The sequence below is a fragment of the Hyla sarda genome, chromosome 1 (genome assembly GCF_029499605.1).
Source record: "Hyla sarda isolate aHylSar1 chromosome 1, aHylSar1.hap1, whole genome shotgun sequence".
NCBI classification, from domain to species: domain Eukaryota; kingdom Metazoa; phylum Chordata; class Amphibia; order Anura; family Hylidae; genus Hyla; species Hyla sarda.
Genome location: NC_079189.1, coordinates 418,045,536 through 418,067,124, shown reverse-complemented (window position 1 = coordinate 418,067,124; position 21,589 = coordinate 418,045,536). Strand labels below are relative to the sequence as shown.

The 21,589-nt window shown below is 44.2% G+C and overlaps 1 protein-coding gene across 4 annotated transcripts in view; it reads right to left on the bottom strand.

The window, feature by feature from the left end:
• ANKRD13A (ankyrin repeat domain 13A) overlaps positions 1-21,589 on the bottom strand; it is a 76,981-nt gene that overhangs the window by 17,653 nt on the left and 37,739 nt on the right. For all 4 annotated transcript variants that reach the window (XM_056528915.1, XM_056528933.1, XM_056528923.1 and 1 more), the window contains 3 exons: positions 15,056-15,117; positions 14,445-14,575; positions 14,082-14,239 (listed from right to left, as the gene is read on the bottom strand). In XM_056528915.1, coding sequence (XP_056384890.1) covers positions 14,082-14,239; positions 14,445-14,575; positions 15,056-15,117 — 351 coding nt within the window. The remainder of the gene's footprint in view (positions 1-14,081; positions 14,240-14,444; positions 14,576-15,055; positions 15,118-21,589) is intronic.

Sequence of the window (21,589 nt, the reverse complement as noted above, 5' to 3'; positions counted from 1 at the left end):
AAAATCTTAATCCTTCCTGTACTTATTAGCTGCTGAATACTACAGAGGAAATTCTTTTCTTTTTGGAATGCTCTCTGATGACATCACGAGCACTGTTCTCTCTGCTGACGTTATAATAATAATAATGCTTTATTTATTGTTGTCCTTAGTGGGATTTGAACCCAAGTCCCCAGCACTGCAAGGCAGCAGTGCTAACCACTGAGCCACCATGCTGACCTTAGCATACATCTAAGATGTCATCAGTGTTCCAAAAAGAAAGGAATTTCCTCTGTAACATTCAGCAGCTAATAAGTACTGGAAGGATTAAGATTTTTTGATAGAAGTAATTTACAAATATGTTTAACTTTCTGCCACCAGTTGATTTAAAAGAAAAAAGTTTTTCACCGGAGTACCCCTTTAAGTATCAGTAAAACAGATTTATGCTATTTTTATTTTTTTATGCCATATTAAGGTCTCTCCAGAGATATTCCATTGAGTTCAACACAATTCCCGTGCTGGCCCACACAATAATGTTTGTCCCAAAGCCACTCCTGTGTTGTTTTGACTGTGCTTAGGGTCACTGTCTTGTTGATTGGTGAAACTCCAGCCCAGTCAGTCCAGAGCTCAGGATCAGGTTTTCTTTAAAGGGGTACTTCGGTGAAAAACTTTTTTTAATTTATTTATTTATTTTTTAAATCAACTGGTGCCAGAAAGTTAAACAGATTTGTGAATTACTTCTATTAAAAAAATCTTAATCCTTCCTGTACTTATTAGCTCCTGAATACTACAGCGGAAATTCTTTTCTTTTTGAAACACAGAACTGTCTGCTGACATAACGAGCACAGTGCTCTCTGCTGACATCTCTGTCCATTTTATGAACTGTCCAGAACAGCATATGTTTGCTATGGGGATTTCCTTTTACCCTGGACCGTTCCTAAAAATGGACAGAGATGTCAGCAGAGAGCACTGTGCTCGTGATTCAGCAGACAGCTCTGTGTTTCAAACGGAAAAGAATTTCCACTGTAGTATTCAGCAGCTAATAAGTACAGGAAGGATTAAGATTTTTTAATAGAAGTAATTTACAAATATGTTTAACTTTCTGGCACCAGTTGATTTAAAAAAAAAAAAAAAAAAAAAAAAAAGTTTTTCACCGGAGTACCCCTTTAAGAATATCTCTATACTTTGCTCTATTTAGCTTTTCCTTAACAATAACCAGTCTCTGTGTCCCAGCCACTAAAAAAAAAAAAAAAAAAAACACACAGCACTGTAGGGTTATTTTTTTTTTTTGGGCAGGTGATTAGCTGTGTCTAATTTCCTAGAGACAGGTTGCTTGGAAATCAGGCCATAAACTTCAATCTTGCTTTCATCAGACCAGAGAATCTTTGTTTCTCAGTTTGAGAGTTTTTTTTTCTTTGCAAACTCCAGACAGGCTGTTATGCATCTTTTACTGGGGAGAGGCATATTTCTGGCAACTCTGCCATAATGCCCAGATTGGCAGAATGCTGCAGTGATGGTTAAAGGGGTATTCCGGGCACAAAAAATCTTATCCCCTATCGAAAGGATAGGGGATAATATGTATGATCGTGGGGGGCCTGCAACTGGGACCCCCTGCGATCTCCCTGCAGCAGCCCGAATTCTATGCGTAGCTGCGTCTGAAGTTTCGAAATCACGCCACGCCCCCTCCATTCATGTCTATGGGAGAGGGCATTACGGCCGTTACGCCCCCATCTCGGAAGCCCGAAACTTCAGACGCAGTTACGCATTGAATGCAGGCTGCTGCAGGGAGATTGGGGGTCCCAGCGATCAGACATCTTATCCCCTATCCTTTCGATAGAGGATAAGATGTTTTTGCCCGAAATACCCCTTTAATCATCTGTATGTGCTTCTCCCATCTGCACACAGGTTTTTGGAGCTGAGCCAGAGTGACTATTGGTTCTTGGTCATCTCTATTACTAAGGTCTCCACAGATTACTTTGGTGGGGCGGCCAGCTCTAGGAAGAGTTCTAGTTGTTCCAATCTTCTTCCATTTAGGAATTCAAAAGGCCACAGTGCTCTTTGGGCTTTTAGTGCAGCAGAAATGTTTTGGTAACGTTACCCAGATCTGTGGCTCCTCACAACCCCGTCTCTGAAAAAAAGTGTCTGCCTACTTATACCCATGCAAAATTTTAGATTTTCCTTCCTAATAAAATTTGCCAACATTTCTAAAAAGGAGATTTCTTTTGTACTCCCCATAAAATCTCTCTTTCTTGTAGCCTTCATTGGGGGACACAAAGACCATGGGTACATGCTCTTGCCACTAAGAGGCGCTGAAACTAGGAAAAAAAAGTCGGCTCCTCCCTGGCAGGATACACCCACCCACTGGAAGTGAGGTAATCAGTTTTGTCACAAAGCAGTAGGAGAAGCCAACCAAGAGACAAGTCCGATGGACCCTAGAAAGGAATCACGGAGAAACACCCAAGAACCGGCAACCAAGGCCTGGAACTGTGTGTCCAGCAGGTCCCACTGTCCATGGACATGTACTAGGATACCAAGGAAGGGACCCTCCTTAGAAGAGACTCTAGACCAACAGGCCACAGAGAGAGACAAGAAGGGGCGATGCAGAGATTCAATGGGCCGAACCAACCTGGAAGGAAGTAGGAAACCAACTCCAAGAAGCACAGAACCAGACAGAGGGAGAGCCCGGCTGGGAACAAAAAGGTAAAGGGAATGACAAGAGAACCCCATACAGAGGACCAACCAAAACCAGGAGAACCTGACAAGAAAACACCAGGGAGAGCCGGAGGCGAGTCAGTCAAGATGAAGACCAGAAACTTCTGGAAAAGAGAGACGGGAACCGTCTCCAGAGAGGCATGGTGCAGAAGATCCGAACCAAAAAGCTGTAGGCGCCAAAAAACACTGTCCCAGGGGAAAATCGTGAGCACCCAGGGAGAAGAGTGGACTCGGAGAGGAATCCACACAGGCTACACAGCGGGAAGAACCACAGCAGGAATTTGGAAATTGTATCGCCCGACGCCCGGGACATGCAGTTCCGGGTGCTGGGCAGGTGAATTCTTCAGGCATTTAGCCCTGCTTCAGGCAAGCATGGCTAGATACCTGAGTAATTCACATAAAACTGGGCCCGTCACTAAACTCCTATAGACTGCAGCATTATGCTGCAGCCTATAGCGAGCCGGCGTAGGCGCGTGCGATAACGTCCCTCATCGCGTGCACCTCCGTAGGACCGATGATGCGGTCCAGCAACATAAACAACCGTGGAGCCCCTGAGCCTACTGGAGCGCACATGGGACGGAGGACAGGTAATAGCAGGGGATCAGAGGGGGAGGGGGGTTTGGTGAGTGAGTAAATTATGTGGCTCAAGAGGGGAGGGGAGGGGGGGGTGCTGTAATATAATGGTACAGGGGGTCCTTGGATCCCCTGCTATATAAATGGCACAGGGGGAGGGGGGGGGGGGGTGGAATATAATGGCAAAAGGGAAAGAAGGGGGAGGGGGCTGAAATATAATGGCACAGGGGGGAGGGGGCTTAAATATAATGGCACAGGGGGAGGGTGCTGAAATATAATGGCACAGGGGGAGAGGAGGGAATATAATGGCACAGGGAGCATCAGAGATGGGAGGAATATAATGGCACAGGGGCATTCAGAGGGGGGAATATAATGGCATAGGGGAATGATATGGCACAGGAGAGGATTAAGTGGGGAAACATGTGGCACAAGAAAGTGATAAAGGCAGGGGGGATGAACTGGCACAAGATGGTGGAAGAAGCCACATTTCTAATGCTGTTACTGGTACTACGTTGTGCATTGTCGATGTGCACGTGCCCTGGACCGCAATCATCACAAAGGCCCGAAGGACCAGGAGGACCGACCTAGAAAATAAAGGTACACCACAGCAGTCTAGGAGAGAGCCCAAAACAAAGGATTAATTGGTCTTGGATCCAGCGGTCGGAGCAAACCAGAGCACTCCCAGCAACGTCTTGTCAGGAAGGGAAAGGAGAGAAAAGCAAAAGGGAACCCAGCTGGGACTCCCAGGTTCCCTGGGCACAAGAAGGTTACTCCAAAAGATCAGAGTGGCAGTGTAGCGCCACCGACACAAATGGAAGGATGAGCACACCCTTCCCAGATATTGCACCAAGGAAGGAAGAGAGCAATGGCAGACTGGCTGTCGCAGAGCTATACACAACTGCATAAACCCCTCCTACAGAGGAAAATGCCCTAGCTGCATGAGCAGCAGTAGACAACCAGAAACAGGAGGGGAGCCACGCTGCAATAGTGAGCAGAAATCACACAAGCAGAGCTGGCAAAAAGCACTTCCGATCGCTCCCAGCAAAAAAAAAAACAAAGACCAAGCAAGGTACCCCACCATGTAGGGGGAAGTGCGAGATGGCTCCATCTTGGCAGAAGAAAGTGCTCAGTGAAATAGTCCCCCTAGTGGTGGGGAAAAACAAGGGGAGATGGAGACGAAACTCAGACACTGGCCGTGCCAAGCTTCCTGATCCCAGTACCCCCTGTAGAAGGGAATTTCCCAAGAGCGCCATGTTCTGTAGGAGCAAGGACATGCCACCCTACAGTAACAGATCAAAGCACTGGGTGGACGTAGCCCCCCAGGGACCCTGTGAAAACACATAGAGGCACGGAGAAGCCATGTTGTGTCCCCAGAGGGATTTGAATCCTGGACACTGGAGCTAGGAGATACAAAGACGTAACTATGAATGCAAGTAAGAAGCACACGTAGCAACCTACAGCGTTTGGAAGAAAAGCCCCATTGGGGTGAAACCTTGGCCTCTGCGGAAAAAAAGGGGGCAGATGGTGCGGCCACAGAGCAATCCTGGCCGATGAATAACGCAACAGAGCAGGCATATGAGCCACCCCGTACAGGAACCCAGGAAGATACCTGGAGGCATGGGGGGGTCTGCAGAATAGGATGTCGCCCCAGCAGGCCCCATGCCCGGACAGAGGTGCTTAACCGCCGCAGACCTGTGGAAACAATTACACAGTACACCCCACCGAAAAGGAGGGGAGGAAGGCTCTACATGAGAAGGGTGTCCAGAGTATATGTAGGGACACACACATGGGTACCTCATGATCGTTTCGGGGTACCAAGACTGCCACCACCTGCAGGTAACGCCCACACCCAATCTCTTAATGGCACTTCACACCAGAACTGCAGTTGCAGACTAAAGAGATGAAGGACGAATGAGGTGCAGGAAATATGCAGACAGTCTGACTTACCGGTAGAAAGGTCCAATGAATCCACAGAGCCACTTCTTTTGAAGTTCATACTGAAGTTGAGTCACTGGACGTCTGCCGCTGGAGTGGAAGGAATGGGGAAGGTGACCTGGTGGATGAAAAAACCATGCAGACAGTCTGGCTAATGGGCATAGGGGCCGTGGACACACCGGCCCGGTCCTCGGAACCACACACTGAAAGTGGTTTACCAGCCCTTATCCGTGATAGCAGCAGGCATGTGGAGAAGGACCTGGGAAAGTAGGGAACCCTGCGAACCACTACATGGTGCATTGTGAAAGGGCCATGGAGCAACATGGGGTCCCTCGCTCAGAACTACACCTCAGCAGTGGGATACCCGAACTTCCGCCAAGGTGTGGGAAGTGTATGGTAGGTGACCCGACGTAGTAGAAAACCACACAGACCACCGCTTGGTTGACTGGTATAGGATTCCTGAACGCACAGAGTCACTTCTGCGAACTATTCTGCTGAAAGTGTGGTACTGGAGTGCGGCCGATCTGATGGGCAACCCCCAAGCAGAAGAAAGTCTGACTGACTGACGTCAGTCCTGTGTACCTGCAGGAGACCCTCTTCCAGATTTCTCCCACCAGTAGTGAGGTACCCAAAATCCTGCGCCGAGCACGGGGAGCAGAGCTACCTGCTGCCATTATGGGTCCCACCGGCCAGCAAGCGCCAGAGGAGATCTGACCAGCTGAGGTAAAGAAAATTAGCGGCCACAGAAAGTACACGGAGCCACTCCAAAAGCCGGCGGCTGCCCTGAGACAGTCCACTTGCGGGCGGGTGGAGGGGATGATATACTCACCCACGGTCTTCATATACTCACCAAGATGGCTTCAACCAGCTTATGGCAACGCTGCATCATACCAGGCAAAGATAGTGGGGCGAGCAGGGGCAAGAGGGGGACCTGGACCCAGGTACCACCTCCAGGCGCTGGCGAGAAGGGGTTAACAGTACATACTCTATGCCTGTGCCATGCTCCTGAACCCCCACCTGAAAGAGAGATTAAGAAAAAGTACAAGTCTGGAGAGCATCAGCCCTGTGTCTTGCCTCCTACTCACACTAGCTAAAACGGATTACCTCACTTCCAGTGGGCGGGTATATCCTGCCAGGGAGGAGCTGAGTGTCAGCACCTCCTAGTGGCAAGAGCATATGCCCATGGTCTCTGTGTCCCCCAATGAAGAGTGACCGAGAAATTCTATTTTCACATTCTCATTATGGAGCATCGAGTGCAGAATGAGGCGGACAATTAAACAAAATATAAAAAAAACTTGTGTTTTAAAGTTTTCTGAATGCACTGTATGTGCATGAAATATATATATGCATTGGTCAGCAAAAAAAAAATCTAAATAAACAAGCTGTTTATTTAGATTTACTAGAAATAGCTAAACTATTTCCTTGAAATAACTGTTTCCATGAGACTTTGAAAAAGGAAACAAACCCCCTCGGTTTATTTTGTGTGTCCACTGGAGATCAAAATTAGAGAACACATAATTTCCTAAATGTCAAGGTCATAGTGTAGTCCTATGTGAATATATCCTAACATGAGTAAAATAGCAGTATTTTAAGCTTATTTCATAAAATTGTATTTATTCTAAAGCACAGAATAAAAATGTAAATGAGATATTTCTAAAAGAACACTGATCAAAATTAGAGAACACTTTCAGATACCTGCACGTTATTGGTGTTAATCTAGCAACTGGTGCTAATTTCCTTAATGATCTGACAAACCCTATTTAACTGGCAGCCTAACTTTCCAGTTTTCACTGACTTTGCAAAAATGGTGTGCCGTTCCAAAGTGACTGAAACCCTCCAACAGCAGTTTGTCCAGATGAAGGCCAAAGGGGTGACCCTATAAGCCATAGCAAGAGAAGTTGGTCATTCCAAATCTGTGATTTCTAGAATATTGCATCTTAACAACATCACAAACTCATTCAAGTCCCCCCAAGAAGGCTGGTTGCCCTCGAAAGACAAATGCAAGAGAGGACAGGATAATGCAAAGAATCTCCATGGAGGATAGTTTCAACACTGCCCCTGGAATTGCTCGCCAGTTCAGCACTGAACAGGGTAAGGACCTGTCTCGTCCAACAGTGTCTCGATGTTTAAGAGCATTTGGACTGAAAGCCCACTCTGCAGTGACCAAACCTCTCATTAGCAGAAAGATTTAAAAGGCTAGACTCACCTTTGCTGAGGAGCATGTTATGTGGACAGAGAAGTGGTCCAGAGTTAATTTTAGTGATGAAAGCAAGTTTAATTTATTTGGGTCTGATGGAAAACATGTTCGTCAACAAACTGGGGAAAGACTGAACCCAAAGTGTGTAAAGAAGTCAGTGAAAGGTGGAGGAGGAAGTGTCATGGTTTGGGGAATGTTTTCTGCAGCAGGAGTTCAGGAGTTGGACCTCTCATACAGCTACATGGCAGAGTGAATGCAAGTCTGTATCAGAACCTTCTTAAACCACACATGGTTCCTTCCTTGCGTTCATCACTCAGCCAGCAATCTTCATGCAGGACAATGCCCCCTGTCACACAGCAAGACGGGTAAAGCAGTTCCTTGAAACTGAAAACATTGAAACAATGAAATGGCCAGCCCAGAGTCCTGATCTAAATCCAATAGAAAACCTCTGGAAAATCCATGGTGACAAAGTTATGGCCAAGAAACCCACAACAGTCACAGAACTGTGGAAGAGAATGGAAGAGAAGTGGACCAAAATCACACCAGAGTAGTGTGAGAGACTAGTGATGTTCTGTGGCCGCAGATGTACTGAAGACATTCAAAGCAAAGGCCTGTACACTTCCTACTGATTGGTGACTGTTGTAACCTTCCGAAAATTTTGTTAGAATCTTTCTCTGTGTTACAGTCATTGCTGTTCTCCAATTATGATCATCACATTTTTTGAAAATCAAAGTGTTGATATACTTTGGTTATTTTGTAAAACACTGTTCTAATGGCATAGTGTACCCCTTACAAAAAAATCCTTCAAATGATGATCAATGTAGATTGCATTATTTCTGAAAAAATTAAGTGTTCATAAATTGTTCTTTAATTTTGATCTCTAGTGTATTTTACCCTGAAATAAGAAATAAAAATGGATTTATCATCTTCTTCATTCCATTAAGTGCTGGATGTCCCTTCCCCCCCACTTGGATTTCTATCTGGTAAAGTATTTCTGATCCTAAAGGTCCAAGGGGTTTGAGTGCTAGGCTCGGGGGAAAGAAGTGCAGAAAAGAACCTTTGTATGGGCGCTGTTCCTAGTTCCAGAAGATTCAAGCCAAGTCGGAAGCTGAAAGATGGTTAAAGTGCTGAATAGCACTATGTTTATTAATAAAATAATAAAACAAATGACTTGTTTCGGAGGTAGTCCTCCTTCCTCAGATTGGCATACAAGACATGTTACAAATAGCTCTTTAGATACACATAAAATGGGCGCCAAGATAACATGGGCAGAGTTACAAACAGATCCCCTTCTCAATATTCATTACTTTAGTCAAACAATAAAAATACACTGAACAGCAATAAGTGTAAAAAAAAAAAAAAAAAGCAATATAATATTATTAAGAGAGCGTACTGTTTTTTTATTTTTTACACTTACTGCTATTCAATGTATTCTTTATTGTCTGATCCTCGCTGGAGGCTTGTAACGTCACTGCCATGTCCTTAGTGATGTCAAGTGATGCCCCCTCAATACAAGTCTAAACTTGCATTGAGAGGGAGGACGTGATGTCACGAGGGAATGTGGCCATGACGTCACGAGCCTCCGATGCCGCATTGCTAGTATCCGCGAGCAAAGTTCACTCCTTGCACCGGATGACTGGAGTGCCACAGCAGAGATCACAGGGGGTCCCAGCGGCGGGACCCTCGCGATCAGACATCTTATCCCCTAAATAGGGGATAAGATGTCTAGGGGAGGAGTACCCCTTTAATGATCAAGCCCCATTTTTTTAATCTGACATGTGTCTCTTTCAATGGTAATAACTTTGGAATGGTTTTACTGACCAAGCGATTCAGAGATAGTTTTTTAGCAAAATATTGTACTTTATATAAGTGGTAAATTTTGCCAGATATATTCAGTGGTTTTTGTGAAAAACTCCCAAATTTTGTTAAACAAATGGAAAAATGAACAGTTTTCCTGATCAGATTTTTTCATCTTATTCGAGAAATAGTCATGTCACATAAATTATTTATTAATTAATATCTACAATATGTATAGGTTATGTTGGCATCATCTGCTAAACATGCATTTTTTTTTTTTTTACAGGACATTATGGAGGTTCCTAAGTTTAGCAGCAATTTTTTCACGATGTGACCTCTTCCATAGCCATGACAATGGAGGTCAATGTATGCCCCCGGTTGCCATGGCTACCATAAGTCGTGCAATAGCTTTGTGGGGCACCATTGAGCAGAGGGACAGCCATCTCTCTGTCACCCAGATCGATGCTGCTGTAACACTGATCGCAGAATCTATAGGGTTAACTGTCAAGATCAGAGCGATCCTGGCAGCTGTGGTTGGTTCCTCTGATGGTCTATCCAATTGGTCTATTTATTTATTTATTTATTTTTTACTACTTGGAATATAGTTTCGAAACATAAAATGACTTTATTCCATGGTAATTATATAACACTGCTATAAAAATAGACTTTTTATTTGTGTTTATCATCTACCATTGACTGGAGAAGGTTTAACCCCTTTTTTTTGGCTTGTATTTTTTTTTTCTCCTCACATTCTAAGACCCAAAACTTTTTTATTTTTCCACTGACAAAGTTGTAAAAGGGCTTCTTTTTTGTGGGATAATTATTTTTATCATATAACAATGTTTTATGGATTGACTTAAAACGTAACTTTTAATAGTTATGCAGCTAAGACACATATAATAAGTGCAAAGATACTGGTGATTGGCCAGGGATACCGATACTGATCCCAATGCCAAAAGACGCAGGTTATACACACAGTTAAGAAATATATTAAACGGTCTAGCTAGGTCTAGGCTGTCATAGCATAGATCATTACGGCATAAAATGTACTATGCCCTACCCAACGCGTTTTGGTCAGCTAAAGGTGACCTCATCAGGGGCTATATACAGTTCTGTGCATTGGCACAAGCATCCGCCTAATTTCACATATAAGTATTATGAAAAAAAGCAAATCAAGATATGAGATCGCAGATACAGTTGCGGTCTCATAGACAGTAATACAACTCAGTTGGAGTCTTACAGAAACAGTGTTCAGAGGTACGTCCGGTGGTTTATGTCCGGCGTCCTGATTGTATCTCCACGTGCGTGCCCGCAAAGACGGGGAGCCATGCAGTACTTGCGCTGGCAGCCGCAAGTACTGCACGGCTCCCCGCCATTGCGGGCGCGCACATGGAGATACAGTCAGGACGCCGGACATGAACCACCGGACGTATCTCTGAACACTGTTTCTATAAGACTCCAACTGAGTTGTATTACTGTCTATGAGGTCCCCCTTAGCTGACCGAAACACTTTGAGCAGGGCATAGTACATTTTACACCGTAACGATCTATGCTATGATAGCTAAAGAGTGAGTGGGGTCATTGTTTGGCGTATTCTAGACCGTTTAATATATTTCTTAACTGTGTGTATAACCTGCTTCTTTTGGCATTGGGATCAGTATCAGTATCCCTGGCCAATCACCAGTATCTTTGCACTTATTATATGCGTCTTGGCTGCTTAACTATTAAAAGTTAAGTTTTAAGTCACTCCCCCTTTACCTACAATATTAATATAATTGGGAGTTTTGCATATTTGTGTTGGTATACACTGACAACCTCTACTAGTCACTTTATCAATGTTTTATGGAGCCAGAAAAAAAAAATTACACCGTATTTATTGAGCTATACCATGCACCCTCATTTTTCCAAGGAAATTTGGGTAAAAAAGTTTTTTTACCCAAATAACCTTGTTAAAATGAGGGTGCGTGTAAGTGTGTATATACCCCATTAAACTCTGGCCCCACAAAAGCCGCTTTAAATCATGTAATTGCAGTGGCTTCTGCGGGGCCTGAGTCCTGCCGCCACCCGATTCCCCAGCTTTCATATTTACCTGTCCTGGGGCACTCTCCTGCAGTGAACTGCACTGTTGCTGTGGAATGACGAGTAATGTTGCATTGAGGACATCACCTCGTCAGCACACAGCCACAGCCGGAGCCTGCAGGGGCGCGCACCAGGACAGGTAAATATGAAAGCCATGTACGGGGAGGGAATCGGGCGGCGGCAGCGGGACTCTGGCCGCACAGAAGCCACTGCAGCTACATGATTTAACTGTCCACTTTAAATCATTGAACCGCAGTGGCTTTTGTGGGGCCAGAAAGAGTTTATTGGCTAATAACACTCTGACATGCTACTTGTATAGTATGGGTACATTTCCAATGATACCAAACTTGGTTAATTTGTTTTTTATGGTAAAAAAATTAAAACAAAACTTGAAGAAAAAAAAATAAAAGGTTGTTTAATGCCATGTTCTGACCCCTATAACTTTTTTTTATTTTTCCACCTATGGAGCTGTATAAGGGTTTATTTTTTGTGCCATGAGCTGTAGTATTAAAACAGTGCCACTTTTGCGTTCATGTGACCTCTTGATCACTTTTTATTATGTTTTTTTACTGGGATGTGATGGGACCAAAAATCACCAAATTTGGCATTTGGAATTATTTATTTGTGTTCACGCCATTCACCTTGCAAGATCAGGAATGCAATAATTGAATGGATTGGATAATTACACACACAGCGATACCAGATATGTTTATTGTTCTTTTCTTACAGTGTTTTATGTAAAAAAAAAAAAAATAGGAAGGAGGGGGGGGGGGGGGGGGGGGGGGAATTATATTTGTATTAGAGTATTAGAATTGAATATATTTTTAAAAACATTTTTGAACTTTCTTTTTACATATTTTTTAGTCCCCCTAGTCTATTATAAGCCATTAGTAGATGGCTTACATAGATAAATGTAATGCTGTTGCATTGCACTGATCAATGTTCTCGGCACTCCATTGCTAAGGGCTGTCTACGGCAACTTTAAATGGGCACTGTAAGTAAAACTAATGTTTTCTATTGCACTCCTCCTTATGGTACCGTATATACTCGAGTATAAGCCGACCCGAGTATAAGTCGAGGCCCCTAATTTCAACCCAAAATCCCAGGAAAAGTTATTGACTCGAGTATAAGGCTAGGGTGGGAAATACATCATCCCCCCCTGTCATCATCCAGACCCCCGTCATTAACATCCTCATCATCATCACCCTGTCATCATCCAGACCCTCATCATCATCACCTGTCATCATCCCCTTGTCATCATCCCACACACCCCCTTCATCATCCCCTTGTCATCATCCCCACCCCCTTCATCATCCCCTTGTCATCATCCCCACCCCCCTTCATCATCCCCTTGTCATCATCCCACACCCCCCCTTCATCATCCCTTTGTCATCATCCCCACCCCCCTTCATCATCCCCTTATCCCACACCCCCCTTCATCATCCCCTTGTCATCATCCCCACCCCCCTTCATCATCCCCACCCCCCTTCATCATCCCCTTGTCATCATCCCACACCTCCCCTTCATCATCCTCTTGTCATCATCCGCCCTCAGTGGTCTTCAACCATCGGCTGTCCGGGCTTGCTGGGAGTTGTAGTTTTGAAACCTCTGGAGGTCCGCAGGTTGAAGACCACTGCGGGTGGGGAGTTCACTCGAGTATAAGCCGAGGGGGGTGTTTTCAGCACGAAAAATCGTGCTGAAAAACTCGGCTTATACTCGAGTATATACGGTAAGTAAAAAAAATCTCTCAAATGTACTTTGTTGAAAAAAAATAAAATAATAATACGTTTTCTAGGTTTTGAGTTTTAAAAAAACTGCCACTAGGTGTCTCCCTACTTGTCCATAGCATATTTCCCCCTATCTCTTGCACAGAATTTGGACTCCTGCTGGCCTGGCAGAAGTCCAAAATCAGTAAATGCAATCTGCAGTGCTGAGGGGTTTAAACAGTCTTAGCCAATCATAGCTCATCTCACATTGAATTGCTCTGGGCTGTGTTGTAGCAGAGTGAGGGAGGAAGTTCTCCCCTGTATGGCTTCAGATGAGGTCACACCTGCTGGGGAACGCCCCTTCCCAGTCTGTGAATCTGACTGAGACTGAGCAGAAAATACAGAGCAATATCAAGAAAACTAAAAAATTAATAAAAATAAAGGCAGGGGGTGGTTTATCATTATGGGGGCAGTGAACTGGGAGGATTATAAAATTTAACAAGATCACAAAAGGCACTCTAAGCAATTGCCAATCCAGTAGGCGTTGGGAAGGACGGTCCCCGTTCTTCCACAGCAATCCATCAGCAGCATGCGTTTACATTGCGATGTTGCTGATAGGCCCTCTAGACCCCAGGGATGATCGGCATTTGATTTTTAAATGCACTGATAGCTATTGATCACAGCATTTAATCATTTAAATGACGAACAACAGAGCCTGCTCCGATGTCTGTCTTAAGCAGCAGTTGTCAGCAGCGGATAGCAGCTGGCATCTTCTGGTTATGACGCGGGCCCGCAACATATTCCCCTCATCTGACCCATGACGTACCAGTACCGGTTGGGAAGGGGTTAAGGACCTGGACAGCACACTGTAAATTTACAGTGAGCAATCTTTTAACATTTATTAATAGTGGCATCAGTAGCATCTTATAACAGTGATCGAACTAAACTCTGAGCTGAGAGAAGTGGAGTGTACTGTATGTGTCTTAACCCTTCTATTTTCATTTACTAACAAACCACCGAGCTTAAAAAATAGTTGAGGGATTGTAGCAAAGTATATTGACTTAAAATGACTTTACCAACATTGCATATATTATATAAAGTTGTACCTATTTTCACTGGAAAGCCAGGGGGGAATTGAAGTGTTATGAAGTCTCGGAGATGAGCAAAATGTGAACTTGTCCTGGCCATTAGGTCTATGATGGGAGTAACTTGCTCTACTAGTGAAAGAGGAAAATCTTCGCACATCCACAGTGTGCCTTTAAATCTGTTAATAAATCACACATTTTCTACTGAATATAGTAATAAATCAGATTTAAAAGTGCACACACACACAAATATTAGCAAGAAGGTATGTTCCAGACAACATCATGAATAAACTAAGATGAAATTCTTGGTTAACAAAATTAGGATTAATACTTTATACAACATCAAAGATGGGAGAATGCAGATGTTTATTCACATCTACTCACTTCTGGGTTCTTATAGTCAGTTCCTTAGGCCTTCCAATGTCCCGGTTTTTAAGATCAAAATCAGGGTTAAAATATTCCTCTGGAGTGATAGCAGTTGGATTGTTGGCTGTTGCAAACTCTGTAGTAAGATCCTGGGGGGGGGGAAAAAAAACCACCAATAAATGTAAAAACTAAAAATTGTAACTGGCCAAACAAATAAGAGCTTAATGAAAGGGGAATTCCCATCTCAACATTAAATGCATCTCTCTAATGCTAATGGTTTCTGTATGAGAGCCCGACTGTATTCATACCTGCCTTTAATTTTTTCTCTCCCTTTGCGGGTGGGGTGAGCATTCTAGAGCTGTGCGTGGTTTCTAGAGGTAGGACCCATATTTATCAGAAATGTATGGCATGTGCATGCCCATAGCCCTTTTTTGTTTTTGACAAACTTCCACAGACTGAGATAGGCAACTGAAGCTTTCAGCATAACCAAAAACATTAAAAAGACCGAAGAAAGAAATGAAAATTATGGAAAATGTCAAAGTCTAACAGATCATACCAACGTTTATCAATATGCTGGAAATAAGTCTTCATTAACAATATAATGTACAAAAGGACCCTGCACTACTCACCCCTTGTGCTCCAAACTGGTGTTCTACAGTTCCCAATAAGGACTCCAGGAAATTCCTGTCAGCTAAGAGATCATGCAGAAAAAGAAAATATATACATAGAGAAAAATGTATTATTTGCTCCCTTAAAAACACATTATAGAATCATAAGCAGTTTTTTGCTGTTTAACACTGTGCGCCTTTGGGACAAAACTTTATTTTAATGGCTCATGCTAATATTCTTTTCCTTTCCCCAGTGATTTACACCATAGCCCAAGATCAGCTGTGGAAAATAAGTGTAAACCCACCAGAAGTTTGTCAATGCATGAAAAGGAGATTTCCTTTAGGGCATGTTCACATGAGTAAAGAAAGCGTCTGGATACAGAGTCTTGAAGCTGTCATTGACTTTAATGGGAGCTTTAGAGCTGAACCGCACGGAAAAGAAGGTCACTTATTTTCAACACATTTCCCTCACTACCATTAAAGTCAATAAGAGCAGGGCTTCCTAGAGTCATCCCAATTAGATGTCGGAATCGGAGAATTGTGTGTCCACGTGAATGTATCCTTACAGTTATTATAGAGGTAGAAACTACAAGTCCAATACCTTAAGTTCAAAAGGAGACAAAGGCAAACTGACAGCAGCATCTCCCACCCCTAACCTGCTGGCACTTGCTAAATGTGGGTGAGGCTGATCACAAGGGTTTTTTTTCTCGGTTTTTCTGTATGTCGCAATGATACACATGTTGCTAAAAATAGAAATATGTTGGTGGTGTGGTTTAATTAGAAGCACAACACCTGGAGAACTGGGAGGACTCAGTCTTCTGTCTAGGCGCTCTCCTGGCCATGCACTGTCCTGCAGCCGAGTCCGCTGACAGCAACTCCTATTCTGACAAGAACCCCTGCTCTTTCATATGGGCGCATCGGACCTTTCCCTCCTGGTGCACACCACTGTCTCACAGAGAATTCACACAAGACTGATAGCTCCACAGTTGGTGTTCTGTGCCTCCATCACAGTCCCCCCAGCCCTTCATCTGCTCCTGCACAGTTCCCTGCTTCTGCCTCTGTGTGCAAGGGCTGTTACATTTTGGAGGGGTCTATTGCTGTGACTTGTCCCTGGCACTATGTGGACCCCTAGTACAGGCTGGCCTCCCTTCCCTACTAATGGCCTGTCTGCGCACTGTGGAGCCATACTATCTTCCTGATGTAGTCAGTTATTCTGTCCAGAGTCATACACCATCTCTCTCCTGTAGCAAAAGTGTTATACTTTAGGTGCTGCTTTCCTACCTTTTTATCTTCTACAAGGGACTGCTCCCCACACTGCTGGTCACAGTTTCATTCTGACCGTGGCTTTAGTATCCACTCCAAGCACACATTCAGACCTGCTGACCAGACGTGGCAGAAAGTCTTCCTTCTCTAAATGCCATCTTGTATACCTTGCCATCTTTAGGCATCTCACTGGACAGGTGTGATGTGACATATCTGTCAAGCCTCGGTCCCATGCAATGTATCCACGTGCACTATTCCCTTTCTTACAGATGGCATGAAACAAGGCAAGGAGTCTAAAAGGTGCATTGTCTCCACTGCCTGATCCACTGATTATTTGATTTCCCCACTGGACAGACCTCTTCTCCCTTGCAACCTATGGAAACCTCACAGTTCACTGAACACACTGCTTCTCCTGATGTGCACTGTACATTCAGCCAAGAAATTCCTGCTATCAGCTCTGGGTTCGACATTCACATGTGCCCCCTAAAGACCTGCCATGTAGGTAAACAGTCAACATTCTCCAGGAACCAAGAGAGACAGCAATAGCCATGCCTGCTTGCTCAGATTTGGACTAAAGATTGCTCCAACTGGAGAAGCAATGCAAAATCAAAGCCTTTCAAGAAATCACTCAATCAGTCCATGCTTTGTCAGAACAAGTGGGCAATCCAGAACAGAGTCATAAGGATTTTGCATCAGAACTTTTCAGTTTGTCGGATTACCTGGACCATCAAGAAGTCTATTTAAAGGAGCCATCACCCCCTAGAGGATGTTGAAAAGGAGGGAATTCCCAAAAGGTGACGACATTGCAGTGTCGAGGAACCTAGGTTGGCATGGGATAACTAGCCCTCTCCCCCCGGAGGTGGGCCATTGAGTAGCGCCGCAAGCCTCTGGATTGGAGCTTTGAAGGAAGACCATATAAATGGAAGTAGTGTCTTCCTAGTTTTCCCATTGTTGGTTTCATGCTTTAGTCCTTTATTCTCCAGTCTTACCACCTTGTCCACCCAGTAAGAAGATTCCCGACCATCTAAAAAGGGCCTTTAAGGGGTACTCCACCCACATCTTGAGAAGTCTGATCGCAGGGGGTCCACCTACTGGGACCCCCCCAATTAATGTTTATAGGAGGGGGCATGACGGCTGTGGTTGCTCATAATTCGGCATGGAGCAGAAATAAGTTTGCTCCGTGCAGTGGATTACTAGGGTGACATATCTTAGGTCCCAGCGGCCAGACCCCCCGCGATCAAACATCTTATCCCCTATCATCTGAATAGGAGATAAGATGTTTAGGGGTGAAGTACCCCTTTAAGGCTTGCCAATTTTCTTTGAATTCTCTGGTACAAAGCAGGGCGGTGATTATCTGCCTATTCATCTCACTATACCCCCCTATTGCAGATCAGCCCATCACTGGCCAACGCAGGACATCACTGAGGACTGTGATTAGTTAAGAGCAGTGTTACGTGTCCGACACCAAAAGCAGGAAGAGGACTGAGGCCGAAACAGCGATATCAGCAGCACCAGGAGAGCAGTGGCATGCAACTTAATGTTTATTCTTTTTAATCTGGCAGTCTGGGGATGGGGAAGAAAAATAAATAAAAAAAAAAAAAAAAAATCACAAGAGTTCACCTTTAATGACTGAAATAACTAAATATTTTTTCCTCTTATATTGTCACATCAGATAGTAACCCTCTTATGGTTTAGAAATCACATAATTGTTACATTAGGATTTTCCTCATTAATTAACTATATCTGAGTTAACTTTAACACCTTAAGGACGAAGGGCGCACCGGTATGCCCTTGGTCTTTGGTGCTTAAGGACAGAGGGTGTACCTGTACGCCCTGGTCCTGTTACTGGGGTTTGAAGCATGCTCACGAGCTGATCACGCTTCATACCAGGTGGGTCCCGGTTGCTATCAGAAGCCAGGACCCATGGTTAATGCCGGGCATTGTTGATCGGCCCGATTCCAGACATATATAAAAATAATCATATGTGGTACCGCCACGTGTGTAAAATGTCTAAACTATAAAAATATAAGGTTAGTTAAACCGCACAGTCGATGGGGTACACATAAAAAAAATACTTAAGTCCAAAATTGCAAAGTTTTGGTCAATTCATAAAAATTTTTATAAAAAAAAGTGATCATCAAAATAAAAATGGTACAGATAAAAACTATAGATCACGGCAAAAAAAAGAGCCCTCATATAGCCCTGTATGCAGAAAAATAAAAAATGTATAGGGGTCAGAAGAGGACAATTTTAAACATACTAATTTTGGTAAATGTAGTTATAATTTTTTTAAAGTAGTAAAATAAAATAAAACCTACATAAATTGGGTATCCTTGTAACTATATGGACCTACAGAATAAAGATAGGGTGTCATTTTTAGGGATCGACCGATATCGGTTTTTTAGGGCCGATACCGATAATCGGTGCAGGTTAGGGCCGATAGCCGATAACTTATACCGATATTCCGGTATAAGTTATCGGCTATTTAACCCCCTGCGACACCGCTGCAGATCATTGATTTAAAGCGGGCGCTTTAAATCAATGATCTGCAGTGGCTTTTGCGGGGCCATAGACCGCCGCCGCCACCACCCGCTTCTCTCCCCTACCTGCCAGGGTGCTCCGGGCCATCCAGCCATCGTTCATGTAGTGTCTGGGGGCGTTCCGGGTGGAGGGCGGTCCGGTCCGGGCTGTCCTTCTTCTCCGGCGGTCAGCTTCTCCACTCCGGGCAGGCTCCGACCTAGTACGCTGCATAGACGTCGCTGCGCAGTGACGCCCGTGCGCAGCGACGCACCTGACGTCACGGCGTCTATGCAGCGTACTAGGCCGGAGCCTGCCCGGAGTGGAGAAGAAGACCGTGGGAGAAGAAGGACAGCCAGGACCGGATCACCCTCCACCCGGAACGCCCCCGGACACTACATGAAGGAAGGATGGCCTGGACCACCCCCATTACGGGTAAGTTTAATTTTTTTATTGACTCGGAGGGTGGGGGAGGGGCCCGACCGGTATAGCGGTATGGGAAAAAATTCATACCGGTATACCGCCTAGCATCACGGTGGGGGGTGCGGTGCGGCGGGTCGAGGGGGTGGCAGTCACGGTGCGGTGGGGGCGGTGCGGGGCATTATCGGCAAGATAATTGCCGATACCGATAATGCCCAAAATCGTGATTATCGGCCGATAATATCGGCCATACCGATAATCGGTCGATCCCTAGTCATTTTCACCGAAAAATGCACTGTGTAGAAACAGAAGACCCCAAAAATTACAAAATGGTGTTTTGTTTATTTAACCTCACAAATTGTAATGATTTTTAGAAGGGGAGGAGGAAAACAACGAAAGTGCAAAAACGAAAATTGGCCTGGTCCTTAAAAGGACATCTGTACTGCATGAATTTTACATATTCCTGTGCCAGGGCTGCAAAAATAAACAAATTAAACTTTAACTCACCTTCCTACATTCCCCCGTTGCTCCGGTATCGGCCTCACAGTCCTCCGCTGCGATCTTCTTGCTGCTTCCTGGGGATGGGAATGTCACAGAGCCTTCAGCATATCACCGGCCGCAGCGATGTCCCGCCTTTGCCGGTGATAGGCTGAGCGCACTGTCATGTAAGGAGCCAGCTAGAGCTCCTTACATGACAGTGCGCTCAGCCTATCACCGGCCGAGGCTGCGCTATCATCGCTGCGACTGTCATACGCTGACGGCTCTGATGTTCCCGTCCCCAGGAAGCAGCAAGAGGATCGCAGCGGAGGACCGTGAGGCCGCTACCGGAGCAACGGGGGAACGTAGGAAGGTGAGTTAAAGTTTTTTTTTTACTTTAAGGCCAACATGAGCTTAGTCCTTAAGTACTTAAAGGGGAACTCCGGTGGGAAAAAAAAAAATTTCAAATCAACTGGCTCCAGAAAATTAAACAGATTTGTAAATTACTTCTATTTAAAAATATCAACCCTTCCAGTACTTATCAGCTGCCTAAACTACAGATATACTACAGAGAAATTTGAGAATTTTTTTCCAGTCTGACAACAGTGCTCTCTGCTGCCACCTCTGTCCGTGTCTGGAACTCCAGAGCTGGAGAGGTATTCAATGGGGATTTGCTTCTAATCTTGACAGTGCCTGACACGGACAGAGGTGTCAGCAGAGAGCACTGTTGTCAGGCTGGAAAAAACTTCACAAATGTCTCTGTATTATACAGCAGCTGATAAGTACTGGAAGGCTTCAGATTTTTTAATAGAAGTAATTTACAAATCTGTTTAACTTTCTGGCACCAGTTGATTTGAAAACATTTGTTTTCCACTTGTTTCCACCGGAGTTCCCTTTTAAGCGGTTAAGTTAACTCAAAAAAGGGCCAATGAGACAGCCTCCCTATTGTGTGAAACCTACCCTCCAAAATGTGTCAACAAAACTACAAAACTAGCTTAGACCTTCAGACTGGCATTGAGTTGCAAGCTCTCAGGGACCTTCTGCAATCCTTCACTTACTTAAAGGGTTACTCCGGTGGAAAACTTTTTTTTTTTTTTTTTTTTTTATGAAAGTTAAAAGAGATTTGTAAATTACTTCTATTTAAAAATCTTAATCCTTCCAGTACTTATCAGCTGCTGTATACAATAGAGAAAGTTATTTTCTTTTTAAATTTCTTTTCAGTCTGACCACAATGCTCTCTGCTGACATCTCTTTCCATTTTAGGAACTGTCCATTGTCCAGTTTCCGACACAGAGGTGTCAGCAGAGAGCACTGTGGTCAGACAGAAAAGAAATTCAAAAAGAAAAGAAAATAACTTTCTCTGTAGTATACAGCAGCTGATAAGTACTGGAGAGAATAAGATTTTTAAATAGAAGTAATTTACAAATCTGTTTACCTTTCTGGTACCAGTTGATTTAAAAAAAATTGTTTTCCACCGGAGTGCCCCTTTAAGATGTACAACATATAAAAAGTTTTTGTATCTGACAGTGCCTATTTAAGTCTGAGGCTGTGCTTTTCAAATGACATCATGGGGAGAAAAAAACAAAACGTGGGTTTTCATGGAACAGGTATTCTCACATTCGGCTTTCTGATAGTTACCCTGGTTGGGTGTCCAGACCCTACTAAAGGCTTGCCTTCCACCAACAATTGGAGCCACTCTAAAGTAGTAGATGCGACTTTCCCTAGGACTGTCTCCTTGTTATTTTGGCAGTTCTGTTAATTTGGCTGGATTTTCTGTTTGTATTACTTCTGAAAAATTCAATAAAAAACCATTTCAACCTAGGACTGTCTCCTTCTGCCCTGTACCGGATCATAGCGAATTCATCCTTTCAATACAGG